This window comes from Amyelois transitella, chromosome 11, assembly GCF_032362555.1.
Source record: "Amyelois transitella isolate CPQ chromosome 11, ilAmyTran1.1, whole genome shotgun sequence".
NCBI classification, from domain to species: Eukaryota; Metazoa; Arthropoda; class Insecta; order Lepidoptera; family Pyralidae; genus Amyelois; species Amyelois transitella.
Window position 1 is genome coordinate 4,375,816 of NC_083514.1, and position 19,482 is coordinate 4,395,297.

The following is a 19,482-nucleotide window of genomic DNA, read 5'->3' on the forward strand; positions in this document are numbered from 1 at the left end:
TATTTTCGACTCACGATTTTATCGTTTGGTAGAAACATTGTAGGCACAGTGTAGTGCACCTAAGCTAATACCTAAATGTACCTACCAGATAGTATGAAAATGTGATTCAGGACTATTAAATATTTAGTTCTTCAGGCATGAATAGTTGGATAAAGGTAACTTATATCATTTATCCCTGAACATTTAATAAAAGTGCGATTTTTAAATAAAGTTATTAATAGCAACCAAATTTGCCTACTTGTGAAAAACCACATCTATGTAGATAAGCAGGTAAACTTATAATTCATGTTTTTTGGACTATTCTGTTTGTCATAAGGAGCTTTAGGGCTTAAATGTTGACTGAAAGAGAGAAGAGTAAAAAAAGAGTAAAGAAGTTTTTTTTTAATTTGTGTGTATTTTTACACAAGCTCATGATAAAGCTTTTAAAATAAATTAAATATTTTATTTTCAAGATGGAGTATTTTAAGAGGATTATTTTTTTCAATATTTTACATAATTTTTTTAATGTTCGTTAACATATATACAATTTTCTAACCAAGAATTCGAAAGACGATGCTACGAAGAAGATAAGATGCTTCAAAGAGCCACAACAATTACCTGAAACTATTCCCACATGAGGCAAGCCAATCACAATTAATCCGGGATATATTCACAATTTTTTATTCAATTACCTATTTGTAACAAAAAGTTTTAACAGTGTTTTTACGCGCGCGTAACTTTCTACGGCTCGCGTGAAAAGACGCGGGAAACGCTCGTGCGACCGTGACGCGAAACTCTTGGCGACTGCGAGCTAACGCGCGCCACGGGGTGAGAACGGAAGGAAAAAGTCACTTTCAGGAGCTATCACCTCACCCATGCTGATGGGAATCGTCACGTGACTAGGCTAACAGAGATGAAGATATGAAAATGTCACAGAAATATGAATAAAATGTAGTTAATTTAATCCACCATACCCAAATTCCAACAATCATTTTTGAATATCTAAATGAAGCAGTGTTGCTTGAATACTATAATTTTCAATGAGACGCAAATTAGGTACCTCTACCATTTTTTATTTCATATTTGCCTTTTTTTCTAATATGTCACACTTAATTAAAAAACATATCCACAACGCAAATTCCCTACGTTGCGAAGAAATGAAAAGCTGCTTCAGTAGGTTTTCCAACATTTCCTCGATGAATTCCGTAAATCTTACTTAGTTATTGATTAGGGTAAAATCTAACCTCTTTCTCTCATCTCATGTATATAGGCTCAACGAGAAACGAGTATCAACTCAAACTCATATGCAAGAAATCCTGCGGTAGGTATGTGATAAAAATTTTGACGGACATGCACTGAAAATTCAACTTCAACTTTCTGAGAATTAATTTCCAGCCATCCAGCGCTGCGTTATTGTACTTTTTATGCACGCACTGAAACAAATACGTCCGTGCTGATCTGCTAGCGAATAAAAAACATAAGGCAAGTATGTACTAAGTGTGTATCAGATGTTCTCTTCTCGCGTAGATAATATAAGTCAATAAAAGTAAATGTAGGTATTACATACCTACATTTTCGGCGATGGGCTAGCAAACTTGTTACTACTTCTGATCTCAATTCCTCTATCCCAAACGTGACCATCGAGTCTTGGGCTGTGTCTAGCCCGTTGCCCGTTAGGATTAGAGGCAATCGATTACCTATGCCATACGATGCGAGAGATTGCATGTATGAGAGGCCTTTTGGCACGACATTTTATATCCCATCTCTTTCCCAATGATATCGCTAAAGGTGACTAAGTGAATATACATTAACATTCACTAGTGCAGCATTCTCCATGATCCAATATGGGTTAAGATCCCCTGCAAGTTTGCAAATGTCACTCAGCTTTGTTTTAAAACCTGACTGCCAATCCTCATCCAAAAGATCATGATCATAAGACGCACCCTAAGCTTTCCTCCAGATAAGTGAGGATTTAACAGTGAGTAACGCTATTCTTCCTTTTAAGAGATATTTTTTTTTTTTTAAATCTTTGTAATAAATGTTATATCTTATATATAATAAATCTTAGGTACTATGTTAAGTCATTTATATGTTTTTCCTGGCCACTGGAAAACTCGATGATGAAAAAGCGAAATGGAGACATACTTCCCTTTTCTGTATGGATTAGAACCTGTCACTATTTGAATCTCAATTCCATCGTTAAGCCAAACAGCTGAACATGGCCTTTCAATCTTTTCAAAACTGACTATGTCTACTCCGCAAGGGATATAGACGTTATTATATATATGGACAAAATAATTCACCGTAACGGTCAAGAAGCCATTATTCACGTAACGAAATATTGTAATTACCTACACAAATGTGCACCCACCGTCCCAGACATCGCTATTATTTCCTCGTTAGATACTCAACTAATAATCGTGATTGCATGCTTTAAATCGATTACACAGTAATGCTAATCAAAGCTATTCACTACACAAAAATCCTTTCAAGAAGGTTCAACCTTGTTTTATGAGATGAAAGAAATCAGAGCAAAATACTTTGTCGGCCTCTGTCTTTTTCTGACTGATGTGTCTTGAATGTTTATCTTGATAGGCGAGTATCCCAAATAATATTATAAATGCGAAAGTAAGTTTATTTGTTAATTCTTCACGGGTTACCTACTGAATAAGATCTCTTGAATCTTCTCGAAATATTCACGAACATACAAATAATTCAGAGGCTGGAGGACATAGGGTATCTTTAAACCCGGTGAAAACTACATTTCCCTTGATATATGCGAAAGTCCCGCATTCTTTTGTATCGCCATCCAATATACGCCAATTAACAAAACGCGACAAATTTAGCGCCACCTGCAAATTAATGTATAGTTTTTAAAAGAAATAAAACCCAGCAATCATTAAAAAAAACGTATTTTACATAAGACTAGCTAAACAGTGAATCACAATCATAGAAATTGAAATAATATAAAACAACAGAAATGCCTTATTATACTTGAAACTATAGGAATGATATTACGTATCTAGAAAGTACGCAGATTACTGCGCAGTTGTAAACCCGTCAAATATATTATCTCAGCATTGAGATTAAGATGCAATAATTAAACGTTATGGTGTAACAACCATCAATTGCGAGGTCTTACCACTTCTTACCGCTTATATTATTTCCAAATCTATGGTCACAATTATTTCATATACTGACATCCGAGTAAATATGATGCATTTAATAAATACACTGTTAACCGTTATTAAATCTAATCTTATCACTACATACGCGCGTGTAAGCCACCGCCTTTTTTCACAGAATGATTATTTATTTCGGGATAATCTTTATGCACTTCAAAATACACATAAACAAATTTTAATGATCTTGTGTCGTAAGAGCATCAGTTATTGATGGTAAAATTGATAGCCTTAGAATATATCATACATGTCACTGACAAGCGGACCCCGTGTCCCAAAGTCTTGCATCGGAGAGTGCAACTAAGATCATGCAAGAATAAGTCAGTAGTACTTACTTGCGTACCTTTAGTTCATACTTGAACTTGACGGACACCACACCAAAAGTTAACATATTATTATGTATATCTTACTTAACATATTGATGTAAATGTGTTTAAATTTAATTAACATATATATAATTATCATTCCCGTTAAATTCAGTCAAAATTTCATGTCATAAACGTATGTCACAAATTTCAATCTACAGTAAATACCAAATGGTTTAAGCGACAAACACATAAATGGACAAAAAATTAAAAAAAAAACGAGAAAAAATAAGTATCACAGGATATATTACAAGGATAATAGATAAACTTAATGGCTAAACGCGAAATTGAATAAACCCCTTTTAAATACCAGTTTCAAATCTGAAATTTGTTTCTTTTATACATATTCCCTTAACTTACTATGTACGTTTTGGATACAATGGGTAGCCAGAATTGTGTGCAGAGGGGCAGTAGCAGATTCCAAGTTGTTCAGCTGCTCTCCTTTCTTAATTCCGATTTCACTTATAAAGTCAAAACATTTTGTTTTAAACTATTCACTAAAGCACGCATAAAACAAAGTGTCGCTAAATTTATGTCTGAAAGGTGTTTACTCTTTTTCTTTCCTCCTTATTTACACTTAAAAAATCCTAAGCAACCGGTCCTTGCGGCGACGTTATTTTCCCCCAGCCGATATAAAAGAAAACAGTGGAGTAAGAATAAATGATTCCAATTTGAGGTCCCAGATCAGGGCAAGGGCGTTTTGGGCATGGGCGGTCTACTATCGGTTTCTCCGGGTGGTTGATTCCCAGTTCCCCGTTCCCGTAACACCCGACTAGCCTGGTGTCGGGAAAGGCGTCCCGGAAGTATTTCTGTTCCACATCGTGCTTCTGATCGCGGCCGATACATGATAGCTTCAATACAACGCTATGCTCAAATCTCGGCACCTTATTCGAGAACTGAAAAACAGGAATATCAACAATATACTTGGTTTTCATATAATAGAGAATAAAAGAGAAAAAATATGAGTGTTAAATAATGATCAATTTCTGAATATTTAAGATATTCTTATGGAACCAGCAGACTAATCATAAGATCCCTCCTCGTATTCAACAATGAATGTCAAGTATATTTAATAATATTGCAAATATTATGCAATGAGCATAAATGTTTGTTCAAGTAACTTTCGCTTTATCACTTTTAAGAATTATTTTTTGAACACGGTTATCTTAATGATTAGGAGGATTAATAAAAAAACCCCTAACTTGCGGAAATTGGTAAGTAATATTAGTGATATTCAAAGGCATCTGTGAATGCATGTGACCTTACATGTCGTGAAAAGATTAAGCCATGGTTTTACAACCTTCTTTAATAATATTCCATATAGTTACTCTTTTTTTATAATTAAACACTAATAATCATACAATACCTCATTTATGGTCTTCTGTATTTTTGCTTTAGTAGAATCACATGATTCTATGACAAGAGAAAAAATGTCAAAGTTATGCTTCTCTGTTTGATCTGAGTTGCGGGTCTTTGGCACAGTGAACATACTAATAGAAAGTAAGTTCTCACTCACAAAATCAGTACCATCGTTTACACGATCTATCACATGCTCAATATCATTTGGTCCATACATTGTATCTTCCACAATGCAACCTCCTAAGGCATAAGGGATATTAGGCTGTCTGTAAAAAAGAATTTACTTTGTCATGTCTTTTTTTTGGATGATAACTGTAAAAAAAAATAACAAAAATAGAGGTACTTACAATTCCTTAAAATGATTCAAATAATAGAAATCTTCTTCAGAATGCAAGAGAAAATTTTCAGTCACATATACAATTATGCCTTTGAAAATCCTTTCTGTCGCGATATTGTTCACTATATCAAAGAAATCTCTTTGCATGTTTCGGTTTGATTTTATATTGATGACATGGAACTTAACATCCGGAATTACTGGTATGAAGAGGCCACTGAGGAACGGGAATGGTTTCCGGAACATGCTACGCAAGATTGTGTGGGAATAAGTAGGGGAGTCTTGCAGTGGCAGGTAAGACAAGTAGCCAGCCCTCACTGTCAGCATGCATTGCTTCGGAGCGCATGAGTAATGGTGAACTAGATCAATGCCTGAAAAAAGAAGTTTAGTTAATGTTGTTTTATTATTTGTTAAAAAATTGTGGAATATAAACATTTCATTAATATTAACAATTATTATGAAATCTTAGTACAGGTTGGCCTTGAACCTTTATTTGGGTTAGCATAATAAATCAGATAAAATATAAAGTTCAAGATTTATATTTCAACCAAGATAACTACTTTGCCATTTACTAAATGATAAAGTATCTGGATACTAAAAATGTTACCAGACTTTGCTACTCTTTGATGGTCAACGTCAGGGTGGGTGTAAATACAAATGCTAGGAAGTTGATGATGAAAAAAAGAAATCCATGTCAATACAATGGATATTCTGACAATTCAATTATTTAATCCATACTTCATTTCATACAAATATTGTAAATGGGAACAAGGGATTCTTGTTCAGTTGTTCAGGTGAAATAGGTACATTTTTTCTGCAATCTTCTTCATAGATATAGGTAGGTAAGTTTAAGTAAGACTTTACTGTTTGAAAAATATATTAAATTTTGTAAAATACTTGTTAAATAACTTACAGCAATGTTTTTGGCCACAGAGTTTTGAACAATGAAGAGGATTCAATGTAGTAGAATTAACCAAGTTCTGAAAGCTCCATGGGTGGACTTGAGCAGAACAGTTACTAGATATGCATAGTCCAGTTGTGTTAGCAAATGTGAATACTACTAAGGGCTCAGTGTCAAAACTATAAGACTTTTTGAGCATAAAGGTTTTAAAGTCAACCACAAAATCTGCTGGGCACAGTTGCTCACGCTTTAAAGTCTGAATAGCAGAGTTCCAGGTGGTGCAAACATATTTGCATAACATTTTCTCTTGCCATGGTAGATTACTTAAAATCTTCTTTGCAATAATGTAGTTATTAATCACATTATCTACTAAAGTAGAATTGCAAGTGATAGGTTCAGTATCTCGCAATAGTTCTCTTTTCTCTATAGTGGCCGCAATATTTTCAGGCAATGGCACCTTCACACATGCTATTACTTCTTCTTCAAATGAACTATTTTCTTCACTACTTTCTCCAGAGCCTGAAGAACTTCCACTATCACTTTCATCTGCCATTTTATTTAGATTTCTGTTACAATTTGGTCATCAGCTGATCTCTGGAGAGGATCTCCTTTCAAAAGCGCAAGTATAAAGCAATAAAGATAAATAAAAAAGAAAATGAGATAGTGACCAATGTAAATCATAACATCCCTTAGATGTTTCTTCAACTGTCCGCGATTGTAGATTTCAGCTGGATCATAAGCGCCCAGGTTTCCTCTAGGCACAGTAAAATATTCAAATGTTAACCAAATGAACATGGGCAAGTTCAAAATAAACAGAACTATTTGTCCATGAAGAAGCAGTATGAATGTTACGAACGAGTGAGCGATATATTTAGGGAGCAACCAGTAGTTTAACTTATCGCAGCACTCTTGAGCATTTAAATAGTCACATTCCAAGTCAGAAAGAGTGATAATATAGTAAACCAAAAGGAACAATATGCCGCCGCTATCGATTAAAGAAAGAGAGAACAATAAAGTTTCAGCTAATATCATACCTATACTTTGATAACGTTATCTCACATTAATAATGAATTTAGCAGAAGCTAGGTATTTATTCAATCAATTTTCAATAAGTACGTTTCTGGACAATTATTTGTTGTTTTCATTATTTTTATTAGGTATATACGAAAAATACAAAGGAAGACGAACGACTGCTTTCATCAGATTGACAACTGACAGTGACAACTAAGTGACAAGAAAAAACTTTAGTTGACAATGACAATGCATTTCATGTTTTTAATAGAAGTGTGTGTGCGTCGTTTATCTTCGGTTTTGGCTGGCTAAGTTATGGCTTTCGGCTTTCTCGTCCCGGATTTTTCCGAATCGATGACCCGGAAATATACGGCATCCACTTTGAGTGAATATAATATTTTCTGACACCAACATAATGTTGGTGTCAGAAAATATTATAAACATTAGTTCATGCGTGCCAGATGAGCTTTTATTTTGGGTCTGACAGCGATAAAAAAAAGTAAATCAAGGAAAAGGATAATAGGTAGGTATTTTTTGTAAATATGCGACACGTGAGGCTAGCAATTCACATAATTTCCCATTCCCGCCACAGATTTCAAAACATATTTATAAGTCTGTGATTCCTGTAGATGTGGATAAATGAGAACACATAGAGCAGTTCCCGTTCCCATGATAATGGAATTTTGTTGAAATAATTAAGAATTTTAAATACAAACATACGCACATCGTCGTTATTCCTTACAGAGTAGACAGAGTCAGTACGGAACGATGAACGGACGATGAATGAGGAAATGGCCTTAAAGAATTTAGCCTGAAAGAGTTCGATTCAGATGTCTGAATACTTAATGAGTTCAATATTGACTAGCCTATTGCAGCATAAGAGAAAAAATCCGATTTTATAGACCTTGATCGAGACAGATCATGCCTTGATCGACTTCTACGTGGGATAATAATGAAAGTACTTAAAAATATTATTCAATATGCAGTAGTAAGCAATATGCATAAATATTATTCAATATGCAGTAGTACGCAATATGCATAAATATTATTCAATATGCAATATGTCAATCAATCGATCCTAATCGGTCTATTTATCTGCCGGAGATAACCTGAGATCTGATAAATTAAGCGACATACATAGGTACACTGTATGCGTCAAACAAAATCTGATCGGAGCTCACCAAGCTCAGGGTCATGAGTTGAAAACACTATAAAGAAAATTATAGTCCTAATTATGGGGAATCACCAATGCCTATGATAAAATGAAACATTATTTTTGTGTCAAAATTTTATTCAACATTCTTTCCTTATGCTAATAAAGGCTTGATAAATATTTACAAGGCTTTCATTACAGGGCAAGGTAAAAAACTATCCAATTACTCTACAGATTCGACTCCTGTAGTTATCACATCATCATAATTACATAATATATTGTATAAACTTGGCTCTGTTTTAGCAGGCTTTAGAAGCCGCATACAAATATATACATAAGTATATTGCTTGTGTCACTAAATATGCATAATCGAAGTTATTAATAAGATTATACTGGAGGTGCACTTAATAAATAAAACGAAGCCAATTACAATGTTATGCTGACAACAGTAGTTCTGCAGAGAGCTAATATAAATTTAAATATTATTCATTTAGTACTTAGGTATCATACATAATTTCACCATAACTTATCACTGACTCGGAATATAACCTACTACAAAACAAAGATTAAAACTCTCCTAAAATAATTACAACAATAACAAATATGCAGATAATATGCTATTCAAACATTAATCTCACTTAGTATCTCGTTAAATAGATATAATGTATAACTAGTATCAATATAAAAACGAAGCTATGTAACACACTAGGCCAGTTAGATACGAGGGATTTGTAGTGGTCACACTCTCACATCACTAGAGACCATTCGTGGTCAGAAATTCACATATACGGCCACATACTGCGACCGATTGTAAGTACTGTATAATTACCTAAGTCGACATATATTACATTCCACAGGTCTTCATTCGACATCAACGAGACGTAACTAAAGCCGACAACATACATGCGCAATTATGATACAAATGTTTGATAGCATGTATGATGCAGGCTCTAGGTTTGTGTATCATACAAGATGTGTACTGCGCAGAATTTCTCACCACCGATCTGTCATGACCATAACGCGATATATGATGAATTTTAATTCTTAGAATGCCATTCATCCCTACTTCAATATTTGGCTAAAGAGAAAGGTATAATTTCGATAATGAGCAAATAGATTTTATAAATATTTAAAACTAAGTTCCGTTAAATTTTACTTAGTTAATGGAATTACTTAAAAAGTTTACTTAAAAGCAAACAATATTAGTAAGTTGAAAATAATGCCCTGTCTTGATTTTATTCATAATAATTAACATGATTACGTTTAAAAAAAAAATCCAATAAATAGTTAAGAATAAGGAAGTTTCATCAGTACACACATTAGTGAATTCCAAGCGCGCATATGATCAATTTGAGGTTACTGAATTAGATACTATGTGATGCTAATATATTTTTCTATACAATAAAATCTTCCACAAATAGCACCAATCCATACATGGCTGAACTTCATCAGCATTATGAAGTGCCGCCATATATTTTACCACCATCATAAATATACTCAGACCATAGTTACATAATTGATACCCTTTACGCAGACTCGTCAGTATTAAATGTGAGGGAGTCATTTGATGCCACACACCTTCAAATAGTATTGGCACAATCAGGGCAGTAACCCATATTCGTTGTAGTTTCAGGTATTGAATACTTTATTATAATATAAATGCAAATAATGGCAATATGTTTTCGATTCATAAATTCCGCTTTTTAAAATGTATCCCCAGTGAAGCAACGGCAAACGCAAGATTCATTATTGATCACTCATTCCTAATGAAAATGACAGAATATTGTAGGTACGACAAATAAAAGATACAAATAATGCGATACGACAATTATGCAAGCAGTCTAGCGGTAAATTAATTACGGAGCTAACAGGTAACAGTCAAACAGCAACTTATTGATAATAGTGCACCTATCCTACACTTTAGACAATACATTGGAATGATACATTTTCAAGAATGTTATGTTGATACAATCATTATAATAATTCTTCTAGGTAAATCAAACATCTAATTAGTAATAAATCATCAATATTACTAGAAATCTTGTTACAAACTATAGAATAATTTATTAATCGCGTGGTACGGAAGGAGAATGTGAAAATAGAGTGATTGCATAATTGTAGACGCGAGAAGTCCTACTTTACCTAAATGATTCGTATCTAACATTGTTCCCAAGCTGGTCCCACCCATGACGATGGCTTGCGAATGTGCAACCCGCTCTCTGTTCGTCTACAGGCCTCTAAATCTATCTGATTGGTAACAACGCGAATGGGTCGACGCGAGAGACAAGCTTGCTGTGCCACGCTCTGCACTTCAACAAGACTGGAATGTCACTTATTGATTTGGGAAATCGCCACCAACAGGCGGTCTCAGCGGATTCTATTACTGACACAACATCAATCTTTCTAAACATTCATCATAAGTTATATTATCGTGTACGTTACCAGGTGTCTCTTCGATTGAATGTTTGTGTTCCAACAAAAACAATTCTTATGATAAATTTCCCTAGGTTAAGTCATCGGGCGGAATGCAGAAATCCACAACTATGTTGAGTATTATTTTCAATATATACATAAGTAGATACGCCTATAAATAGTAAATAAAATGGATTTATAAATTGTGAGCCAAGTATGTCACTGCGTACGGTGGTGACGGACGCTAACACTCACTAAATATAAATAATTAAAATTAAACTATTTACCAACTAGCGACACAAACATTTCGTACCGTCTATTTAAGTACAGATTAATACAAACTATCTAGTCCTTCGATGCCCACACTTTGTGTCGGGCATATATTTCTTTTTAGTTATAGTCACATCATGGAAGAACGAGTCGCCGACGAGACTAGGTTGTTGGACCGCTGCAGCGGGTCCAAGATCCGCTGGTAAACGCTAGCAAACCGAACCATCACCGTAGAGCACTTTTGAAAAATCCGCACGGCGTCGGTAGGTGTATCAAATGTAAGAGATCATAGCGTAAGTGTTGTTAGAGAGCGATGGCCCGGCTGTCGGCGGGTCAGGTGGCGTCGTACTCGATGCGGTCCCACGAGTAGTGCTTGTGCGCGGGCCGCGGCGCCGGCCGCGACAGCGCGCCGCCCAGCAGCGGGTCGCACTGCGCCACGGGGCCGCGCCCGAACAGGTTCGGGATGATCTCCGTGCTCATGTAATCGTACCCCTCCCCGTCCACGTTCATGTTAGAATTCGAATCGATCAGCTCTTTCAAATCGAAATCGCATTGACGCTCCTCGAACGGCCCGTTCCGAGAATCTTCATTCTGAAATGACGGCAACGACAGATCGTCCATGTAATCGAAACTCGCTCTGGTGTAGTCGAGGATGTCGTTAGCGAGCGGGTTCATACCCATTCTCTCTGTGTCTTCGCCTATATCCATGGGAGTTTGCGATTTGTCTTCCGATCGGCTTGTGTCTCCCGAGAGCAGACTGAAAAAGTCGTGATCCGTTGATGAGTCGGGAGCTCCAAAGTTCGTGTGAAAATCATCGTTAGAGAGAAGATCAACGTTCAGAGCGTGGTCGATATCGCCGCCATCGCAATGATTGACGGCCCGCATATCCGCATGATTCATAATCTCATTTTGTATGTCATCTAGTTCTCTCTGCAGTTCCTCGGCCGCCAGCGAATCTCTCACGCGCGTATCGTCGAGCACGTCGTCGGTCAGCACGTCAGTCGGAGAGAACGCATCGGCAGTGTTGGTCATAAAATCATTCCGGACCTCGCGCGCGGTCTCGTCTACGGCGGACGCTGGCAGCTCGCCATTCTCAACCAGAATTTCTAGAACGTCGTCCATTATCTGGCTGTCTTCTGTGCAGTCTCGGAGCGGCGGCGGCGGGGGAGGTGGAGGAGGCGGCGGGGGCGGGGGCGCCACGCGCTCCGGCTCGTAGTGAGTGGGTAGGATAGCGATTGGCACCACCTTGACGCCGTTGAGTATGTATGCCGGGTTCTTCTGATGGTTGGCGTCGTCCTTGGCGGCGGGCGAGGCGACGGTGAAGAGTCGCACGAGGCGGTCGGGCGCGGCGTCGCAGGCGGAGAGCACGTAGCGCGCGGGCGCGGGCGGCGGCGCGGCGGGCGCCTGCTGCAGCGCGTCCAGCTGCGCGCGCAGCTGCGTCATGCAGATGTGCGCCTGCAGCAGCCGCCGGCTCTGGTCACTGGCGGCCGCGCCCGCCGCTTCCCTTCGCACCGCCTCCATCTGCTGCCTCGACGCCTCCAATTTCCTCTCCAGTTCTTCGATCTGCCGTCTCTGGGATTGCACTATGTCCTCCGAGGGATCGTCCAGTCTCGACTCGGGAGAGGCCACCGACGCGATCGAAGCTATCGATGCGACCGATGCCGGGGAGCGCGGAGCTTCCTCCTGCTTGTCCATGAAAGTCCGAAGTCGTTGAATCAATTGCGGTTTCGGTCCGGAAACGGGTAAGTTTCGGCGCTTGCACTCGGCGCGTAAATCAGAGACTTTCATGTCTTCGAAGCGAGAAGCGATGGTGAAGGAAGCGAGAGGAGCGGGCGGAGGAGGCGGGGGTGGAGGCGCGGTGTATGCGTCGGAGCAATCAGACGCCACGGACGCGGCGGGGGACGCCGGCATCAGTTGCAATAGTAGTTGCTGTTGTTGCAGTAGCAGCTCGTATGGCGTCTCCACTGAGTTGGGTGGCGAAATAGATTTCTGCGCGTTTGGTGGTCCTTTGTACTCGTGGAACTTGAAGCGGGCTTTCGGCTGCTGTTTTTGCTTATTCTTCTTGCGGTTTTTGTCTTTGCCGGGGGCGGGGTGTTGCGGAGGGGATGCGACGCTGGCGGGGGATAGAGTGGAGGGTGGGGATGGTGAAGGAGAGACCTCTTCGGGTGGTCCGCAGTAAGATGAAGGGTGCTGAGGTCTGCCGGAGGCGCCCTCGCTGGTGGCTTTGAAGGCGAGAATGCCGGTCTTTACAGCGGTCTCGATGTTCTCCTCTGTGTGGAGGATGTTCTTCTTGATGAGTTCCAAAGGTCCGGGCCTGTGTGACAGCTGGTCGTTGAGTTGGTCAGCTAGTCGCGCCTTCTTTAACATACGTTGTTTTTCCGCCAGGCTCGGATCCACATGGCTCTCCTGTAATCATAGAAATGGAAGTAAGTTCTTGTTTTAGTACCTAACTTTTGTGTAATTTCTAGAGTTCAAACTTTAAACGCACTGACGACATCGATCATTTAAATGACACTATGTCTATTTAATATCGAAAATACTATACATATTAGAATCGAAATCAATGTTGCATATAATCAAAACAAAACTCTTCGAAACTGAAATCCGTGAAAGAAAACGCACCTGTTCTAAAATGTGTAATCGTTCTAATTCTTGGCGGTCGGGCCGCCGCTGAATCTTCGCCTTGAGTAAATCTCCGGTTTTTGCTCGCTGTAATTGTTTGCATTGTTCAAAATACGCTGGCGGCGTTTTCTGAGCTGTAAAAACAATTTCAAAGTCTTTATGAGTATACGGTATTTATTTATTAAAATGATTGCTTTTTTACCCGCTAACAACATATTTTCTATCGTATCTGCAATTGTAACAGTAATGATATATGTTACTCGTGTCATGCACTAATAGTTTCAACTTTGATGTCATAATAAAATAATGCATTGCCAAAACTTGAAATATAACGCATATTTCAAATTTTGGCAATGCTCTCAGGACATTCGAATATTGACGGTAATGTCTTTTTTCATGATAATAAAAGCTAATGTTCTGTCGTCAACCGCTAGTCCGATGCATAGCTGTAAATCGTGGGGTATTTTTCTTGTAACGTCTGTTGGAAAACCTCATTAGCGAGCTGCTTTCGGCTCGTAAATAAAATTGTTGCGCCCACGCGCGCGACTACGCTCGCGGCCACGGGCGCCTGCCCGCAGCATTCAGACTAATTACCTCTGCTCATATCGCTATTAATTGGACTATAATTTAATTACCCTTTGGTTCTTACGTCTATGGAGCGCGCAGAGTGCTTTGCACATTGATTGTTACTGCGCAATTTTCCATTAAATAAAAATAACGTTTCATATACTTTATTTACATGAACTTTTATGCTAGACAAAATAACTATTATTATCTACATTAAAATAATAATTAAACCGAATTGAGTTTGCATAAGGTCAAATTCAAATTCAAATTCAAAATTTTTATTCATTATTATAGGATACTATATATTTCTTAATAATTGTCGTATGGTTTAACAACATTGGATGACGTCAAATAAATTACTTAAAAACTAAGTTTACTGCCGCTTCCAAGGCGTCAGTGCAGAAGAAGCGGTAACAAGGTGGTCTTAGTCATGAGTCGGTTTCGCGTTCTCTTTTACAAAAAAGCTTTATTAGTGGACGTGTTCAGAAATGTGTATCCGATAACTATAATATCTGTACTTACGGGGCATAATTCCTTGCGCCACAAGCTGCGTTATGGGCCTTCGCATCATCAGTTTAACTTTCAAAGCTGTCAAAAGAAAAAATAATCTAATAAATAACATTTTATGCAAATCAACATTATAATCATACTACAATGGCATAATTTTCCTGTCGTTATAAATAAGTACTATTGTAAGCAGATATTTCAATTGGCATTCGATTAATGTAAGCATATGAATTGGAGTCTAAATGGGTATTCATAAACGATCGTTTAGGAGTCTCCTTTTCCATACAATGACGACTAATGAATGCTGTTGCGTAGGAAAATACGGTGTTGTGACGCTGGTATCGGGTTGACTTTGAGGCCGACAATCGATAGTTTGTAGGACGTGATCGATGGCAATCGACGCAAGCTTATATCGATCAAGCCCGCAGGAGTGGCGTAGGCGAATAGAGTTCTGTATTCTTGTTTGCGTGTAGACAAGCGGGGAACGGAACGACGGACGGACAACGCTGGCACGGCGCCAAAGTAAATAAACACTGCACAAGGAAACTAGTGTTATGCCGCGACCGTATTACAGACGAAACATTCACTACCACTGGGCCGAATATTGTGGGTTACTGGGCGTCTACGCTTCAATTGAATTTCGTTAGAACCGAACCGCCTTAAAGTACGCAGTGTCACAGTTAATCATTTATTTGTGTAGTCCATGGATAAATTCGTAAAAAAATTACAATTACTATTTTTTTTTTAAATTTGCTAAGGTAATAATAAGGTTTTCAGATAAATTTATTTTTATCCTAATTTTTCCCATTTACAGCAATAGCCTTTTTTAGTTGATCGTTTCATCGTTTAAATAATACATATGTAGATAGGTTGTTAGGTGTTAGGTGCCGTGTGGTTCCCGGCACAAATGGAAAAAAAATAGGACCACTCCATCTCTTTCCCATGGATGTCGTAAAACGCGACTAAGGAATGGGGATTCTTCTGTTAGGCGATAGGCTAGCAACCTGTCACTGGAATCCCAATTGTATCATTAAGCCAAACAGCCGTCTTCACCGCGAGGAATATAGACGGACTATATGTATGTGACATTCTTTTATTTTACGACATCCTCGCGAGCATTCGAGTTGATGCGCATAACAACGGAGGAGAGTTTACATTATTTATCAGTAAAGCCAGTCGCGACTGCGCCTGCGCAATATGGCCGGAAATGCGTACTGTGACAGCATATTGATGCGAAAAGACGACGACCTGTCTTAATAAATTCAAAATCTATATTCAAGGACATATGCCTGGTCTGGTCACACGGTAATTTTTTATGACTTTATAACAATGCTTTTATTTTTTTCTCTGCGCAAGCCTCAGTTTTTTTACGAATATAATATTAATTTAAAATCACAGCATCGAGCGTCTTACTTTTCATGCTACAATTTCGATGAGAAAAATGCCGTTACATATACTAGGTACATAATCTTTATCATCAGATTGCGTGCTTAATTAGGCGTTTATTTTGCATACTTACTATGGAAAATAAAGGCCTAATTAAATAAGATCAAAACATATTTATTTTCTAAGTATTATTAATATCATTTCCACGAACGAGGGAACTGTCCTCATTTCTAATATCAAATTCTATTTTCCTACCTATGACTGAGAGACTCTTCATATACACATGTGTTTTTCCACAAGTACTGGTCACATAAAAGTATATTTTACTTATTATGCCATTACAGACGCAATAAATGTATGAGAACGGTACCACTTTGACATTACAATGATTTGTTGCGGCAGTCTCCATTCGGCGTTACATAAATTTGTGTTAAATGTTTATCTGAGTCATTGACATTTATAGATGGCAAAACAAATACTTTTATCGTTCTGAGGAATAATTGCACATTTATGTTCCAGTTATCTAGAAAGTAGGTACTACTCGATAGTAGGGATTAAAACTCTGCCTCCAACAATGGATAGGGGCCCGATTCCCACGCAAATGAAAGAAGTTCACTTTCTAAAAACATCTTTAACTAAGTTTTGTTTGTGTATTCTCAGTAATCGAACTTCGAAAAACCAAAAGTTGTGAAATGTTACTCGAACTCTTTTCTTTTTTTTGTCTAAAGAAAAATTTGCAATCACTGGTTAGAAGCGGTATGCATCAATCTTTCCGCAACAAGTTCTTGATGAGCTAGCATGAATGCAGAGATAATGGAAGTGGCAAAGATGTAATCAGCCTACCCCTCCGGAAAAGAGGCGTTAATATAATGAAAATAAAAAAGAGGGGGTATACTAACATTCCTTGTGTTTGCCCATAGCCGGCTGCAGCGGGCTGTCGTCGACGACCACTTTGGGCGGCGACACGCGCGGCGAGCTGGACGGCTCGCTCGCGCCGCTACCGCTCGCCTCTCGTCCTGCCATCTCCTCGGCGCCCGAGCTGTTGCACAAATATATAAATATAAAATTCAATTTAATGAATAAATTGTACTGGTAAGATAGTTCAAACTGGGTCAAATTGTGGTGTCATTATTTTGCCGGCCTTTTTGTTTACCTCCATACGTAACGGCAGGCAAGGTAATCATTTTTTGTATTTTATTTACTACACAGCGGGAGCAATTGGAGAGACAAAAACCATCAAGATTGTTTAAAGAACGTTGTTTATGCTTGAACATTATAAACAATGTAAATATTTATTTGTTATCATTTTGTCATTGAAAATACCTTCCACTAATATTCGATTCAATGATATTATCATTTATCGATATATATATTATATTTTCGACACAATTTCTTGCACAGAAAGAATGAGTCATATATTGCGTTTGCGAGGAAGGCAACCTTATTTTCTATTTCTGAACTAGATATCTCATTCTGAATCATAAGTTATAACCATCAACGATCAAATATAATGGTCACATTGATAAATTAAATGTTTATTGGTTTGTTTTATTACAGTTTTACAGCACCGCTAATTATAATCTCAATAGGGTAGGTACTTTATCTTCATGTAACCAGGGCAGAAGACTCGGAATAATTTTCTCGCAACAATAACATTTGCATTAAAATCTAAAAAACGTTTGTTTGTAAACTCTTTATTGCACATAAAAATAAATAAAACAAATTACAAAACAGTTATTGGATTTAGAAGAATATGTACAATGGCGGACTTATCCCCAATGGGATTTCTTCCAGTCAACCAAAAACGTTTTATCAATTGGCAATACAAATGCAGGGTAATCAAATTTTTACCGTGTGACTTCCTGTTTGATTTAGGATTTTTTGATTGCCTTCTGAAAAATTGCTTATGTATTTTCAGCTGCAGATTTTCTTTAAGCCCTACGTTCCAAGTTAATCCCTTACCTATTTAATTCGTAAAGTGTTTCTTACCTTACAAATATCTAAGCTAACTTTTCCAATTAACGTTTGGTCTTCTAGTTAGTTTCGTGTCTATTTGTTCCTTAACCTTATTTATAACCGTAGTAAGTGTTTTTTACCTGAAAATATCGTCTGAAGGCGGCGTAGCCGGCGTACGCGGCAGTGAGACAGGCGACACCGGGGAGGCGGGTCGGCTGCGCTCGCGTCGGTGCTGCGGCTTGAACCACTCAGGGTAGATGGCGCTCAGAGTCTCCACCAGGTCGTGGTCCAGCGTGACCCGCCACGAGGCGCGCTCCTCCGAGCCCTCTGACCCGCTGCCTCCGCCGCACGATGATCGGCTTTCTGATGATGAAAAATGTGGAGTAAATTTTTATGTTTCATAAACTTAAACTAGGGAGGGACTAGGCCATCTTACAGACTAGGGTTTGAAATAAGTAATAGGTACTTGGGTCTTTTCTTGTGTCCGCACGGAGTGAAACATGGATGAAAACTTTGCTGCTATATAGCAGGAAAGTCAACAAACAATCTAAACAAGGATCAATTTTAAGAAGCAAAAAGTTAAACTTGCCCATATTTAAAAATAAAAAAATAGTTTACGTCACATTCGCGGATAGGAAAATTTAGAATATAGTCCAAATAAGCTATACATTGGCGTGTTTGTTTACGGCTTTCAATCAGCCGATGCTATTGGACGTCATGAGATCGGAATGCTCAGTATGTGTTGTACATATTGCGGTAATGCGAATGGAGAAGCTAATGAAATTGAATGATTTCTACAGTATAAATCCTTATTTTGTGCGTCCATTTATCTTCTTTATAAGATGTGTATTAAAAAGTGCTCTAACATATTTATGCACAACCGGAAGCTCTAAGCTCATTTTTATTTATTGTTATTTTCAATACGCTTGAAAATAACAAGAAATTTAAATAAAGTGGTTTTTTTAATTTCTTGTTTAACTTTACTTATTTTAATTTATTTTATTTATTTATTTATTTATTCTTTATTGTAACAATTACAATTTGTAAAGTACAATAGGCGGACTATTATTGTTTAACTTCTTCTTTAACCAACGATATTTGTTCGTTATTCATTGCGATCACAGAATAAAAGAAACAAAAAAATATTGTTAACGTTGGGTGCGGATGGTAGATCACCGGATGAGTTCGGGTGTGGCGTTTAGTACGATGCGGTACAAAACGACTATACATATTTGAGCGCGCTGATTGTTTCTGGTCCTTGAACGTGTTTGCGATAGCCAAAGCATCAGCTCTTTGATGCATTCGGCCTGGAGAGCACTGCCGCATCCAAATTGATTTCAGTTCACGTCAAACAATATTCTTTTTAGCAACTTATTCTAACTAAAACGAACTATGAAGATCAATAAATAATAAAAATATTTTTTAATCCGCCTTCCGTAAAAGTGCGAATGTTTTAAATCGTTATCTGTATCCCGAAG

At 37.9% G+C, this 19,482-nt stretch overlaps 4 protein-coding genes across 10 annotated transcripts in view; all 4 read right to left on the bottom strand.

Moving 5' to 3' along the window:
- Positions 1-3,263, bottom strand: part of LOC106135063 (heparan sulfate 2-O-sulfotransferase pipe) — a 71,596-nt gene extending 68,333 nt beyond the window's left edge. For 2 of the 4 annotated variants that reach the window (XM_060946433.1, XM_060946431.1), the window contains exons 1-2: positions 3,122-3,254; positions 2,644-2,831 (exon numbers count right to left, since the gene is read on the bottom strand). Coding sequence is in view for 2 of the 4 variants with exons in the window: in XM_060946431.1 (XP_060802414.1) it covers positions 2,644-2,685 (42 nt within the window). In the remaining 2 variants the exon portion in view is untranslated. Of the gene's footprint in view, positions 1-2,643; positions 2,832-3,121 lie in introns of all 4 variants that reach the window. The other 2 variants (XM_060946432.1, XM_060946434.1) reach the window with 2 other exon arrangements.
- A 492-nt stretch (positions 3,264-3,755) lies between these two features.
- LOC106135062 (uncharacterized) lies at positions 3,756-6,673 on the bottom strand. Its single transcript, XM_013335243.2, has 4 exons — positions 6,133-6,673; positions 5,233-5,590; positions 4,893-5,151; positions 3,756-4,422 (listed from the first exon to the last, which is right to left on the bottom strand). Exons 1-4 carry the CDS (start codon positions 6,671-6,673, stop codon positions 4,114-4,116), a joined length of 1,467 nt encoding a protein of 488 aa, XP_013190697.2. The 3' UTR covers positions 3,756-4,113.
- A 5-nt stretch (positions 6,674-6,678) lies between these two features.
- LOC106135064 (protein cornichon homolog 4) lies at positions 6,679-7,313 on the bottom strand. Its single transcript, XM_013335248.2, has one exon. It carries the CDS (start codon positions 7,150-7,152, stop codon positions 6,679-6,681), a length of 474 nt encoding a protein of 157 aa, XP_013190702.1. The 5' UTR covers positions 7,153-7,313.
- Positions 7,314-9,517: 2,204 nt separating this feature from the next.
- The window catches only part of LOC106135086 (myocardin-related transcription factor B), a 38,863-nt gene continuing 28,898 nt past the window's right edge, over positions 9,518-19,482 (bottom strand). For all 4 annotated transcript variants that reach the window (XM_060946456.1, XM_060946458.1, XM_013335278.2 and 1 more), the window contains 5 exons: positions 18,145-18,367; positions 16,948-17,087; positions 14,678-14,743; positions 13,589-13,722; positions 9,518-13,372 (listed from right to left, as the gene is read on the bottom strand). In XM_060946456.1, coding sequence (XP_060802439.1) covers positions 11,300-13,372; positions 13,589-13,722; positions 14,678-14,743; positions 16,948-17,071 — 2,397 coding nt within the window. In that variant the 5' untranslated portion in view covers positions 17,072-17,087; positions 18,145-18,367 and the 3' untranslated portion in view covers positions 9,518-11,299. The remainder of the gene's footprint in view (positions 13,373-13,588; positions 13,723-14,677; positions 14,744-16,947; positions 17,088-18,144; positions 18,368-19,482) is intronic.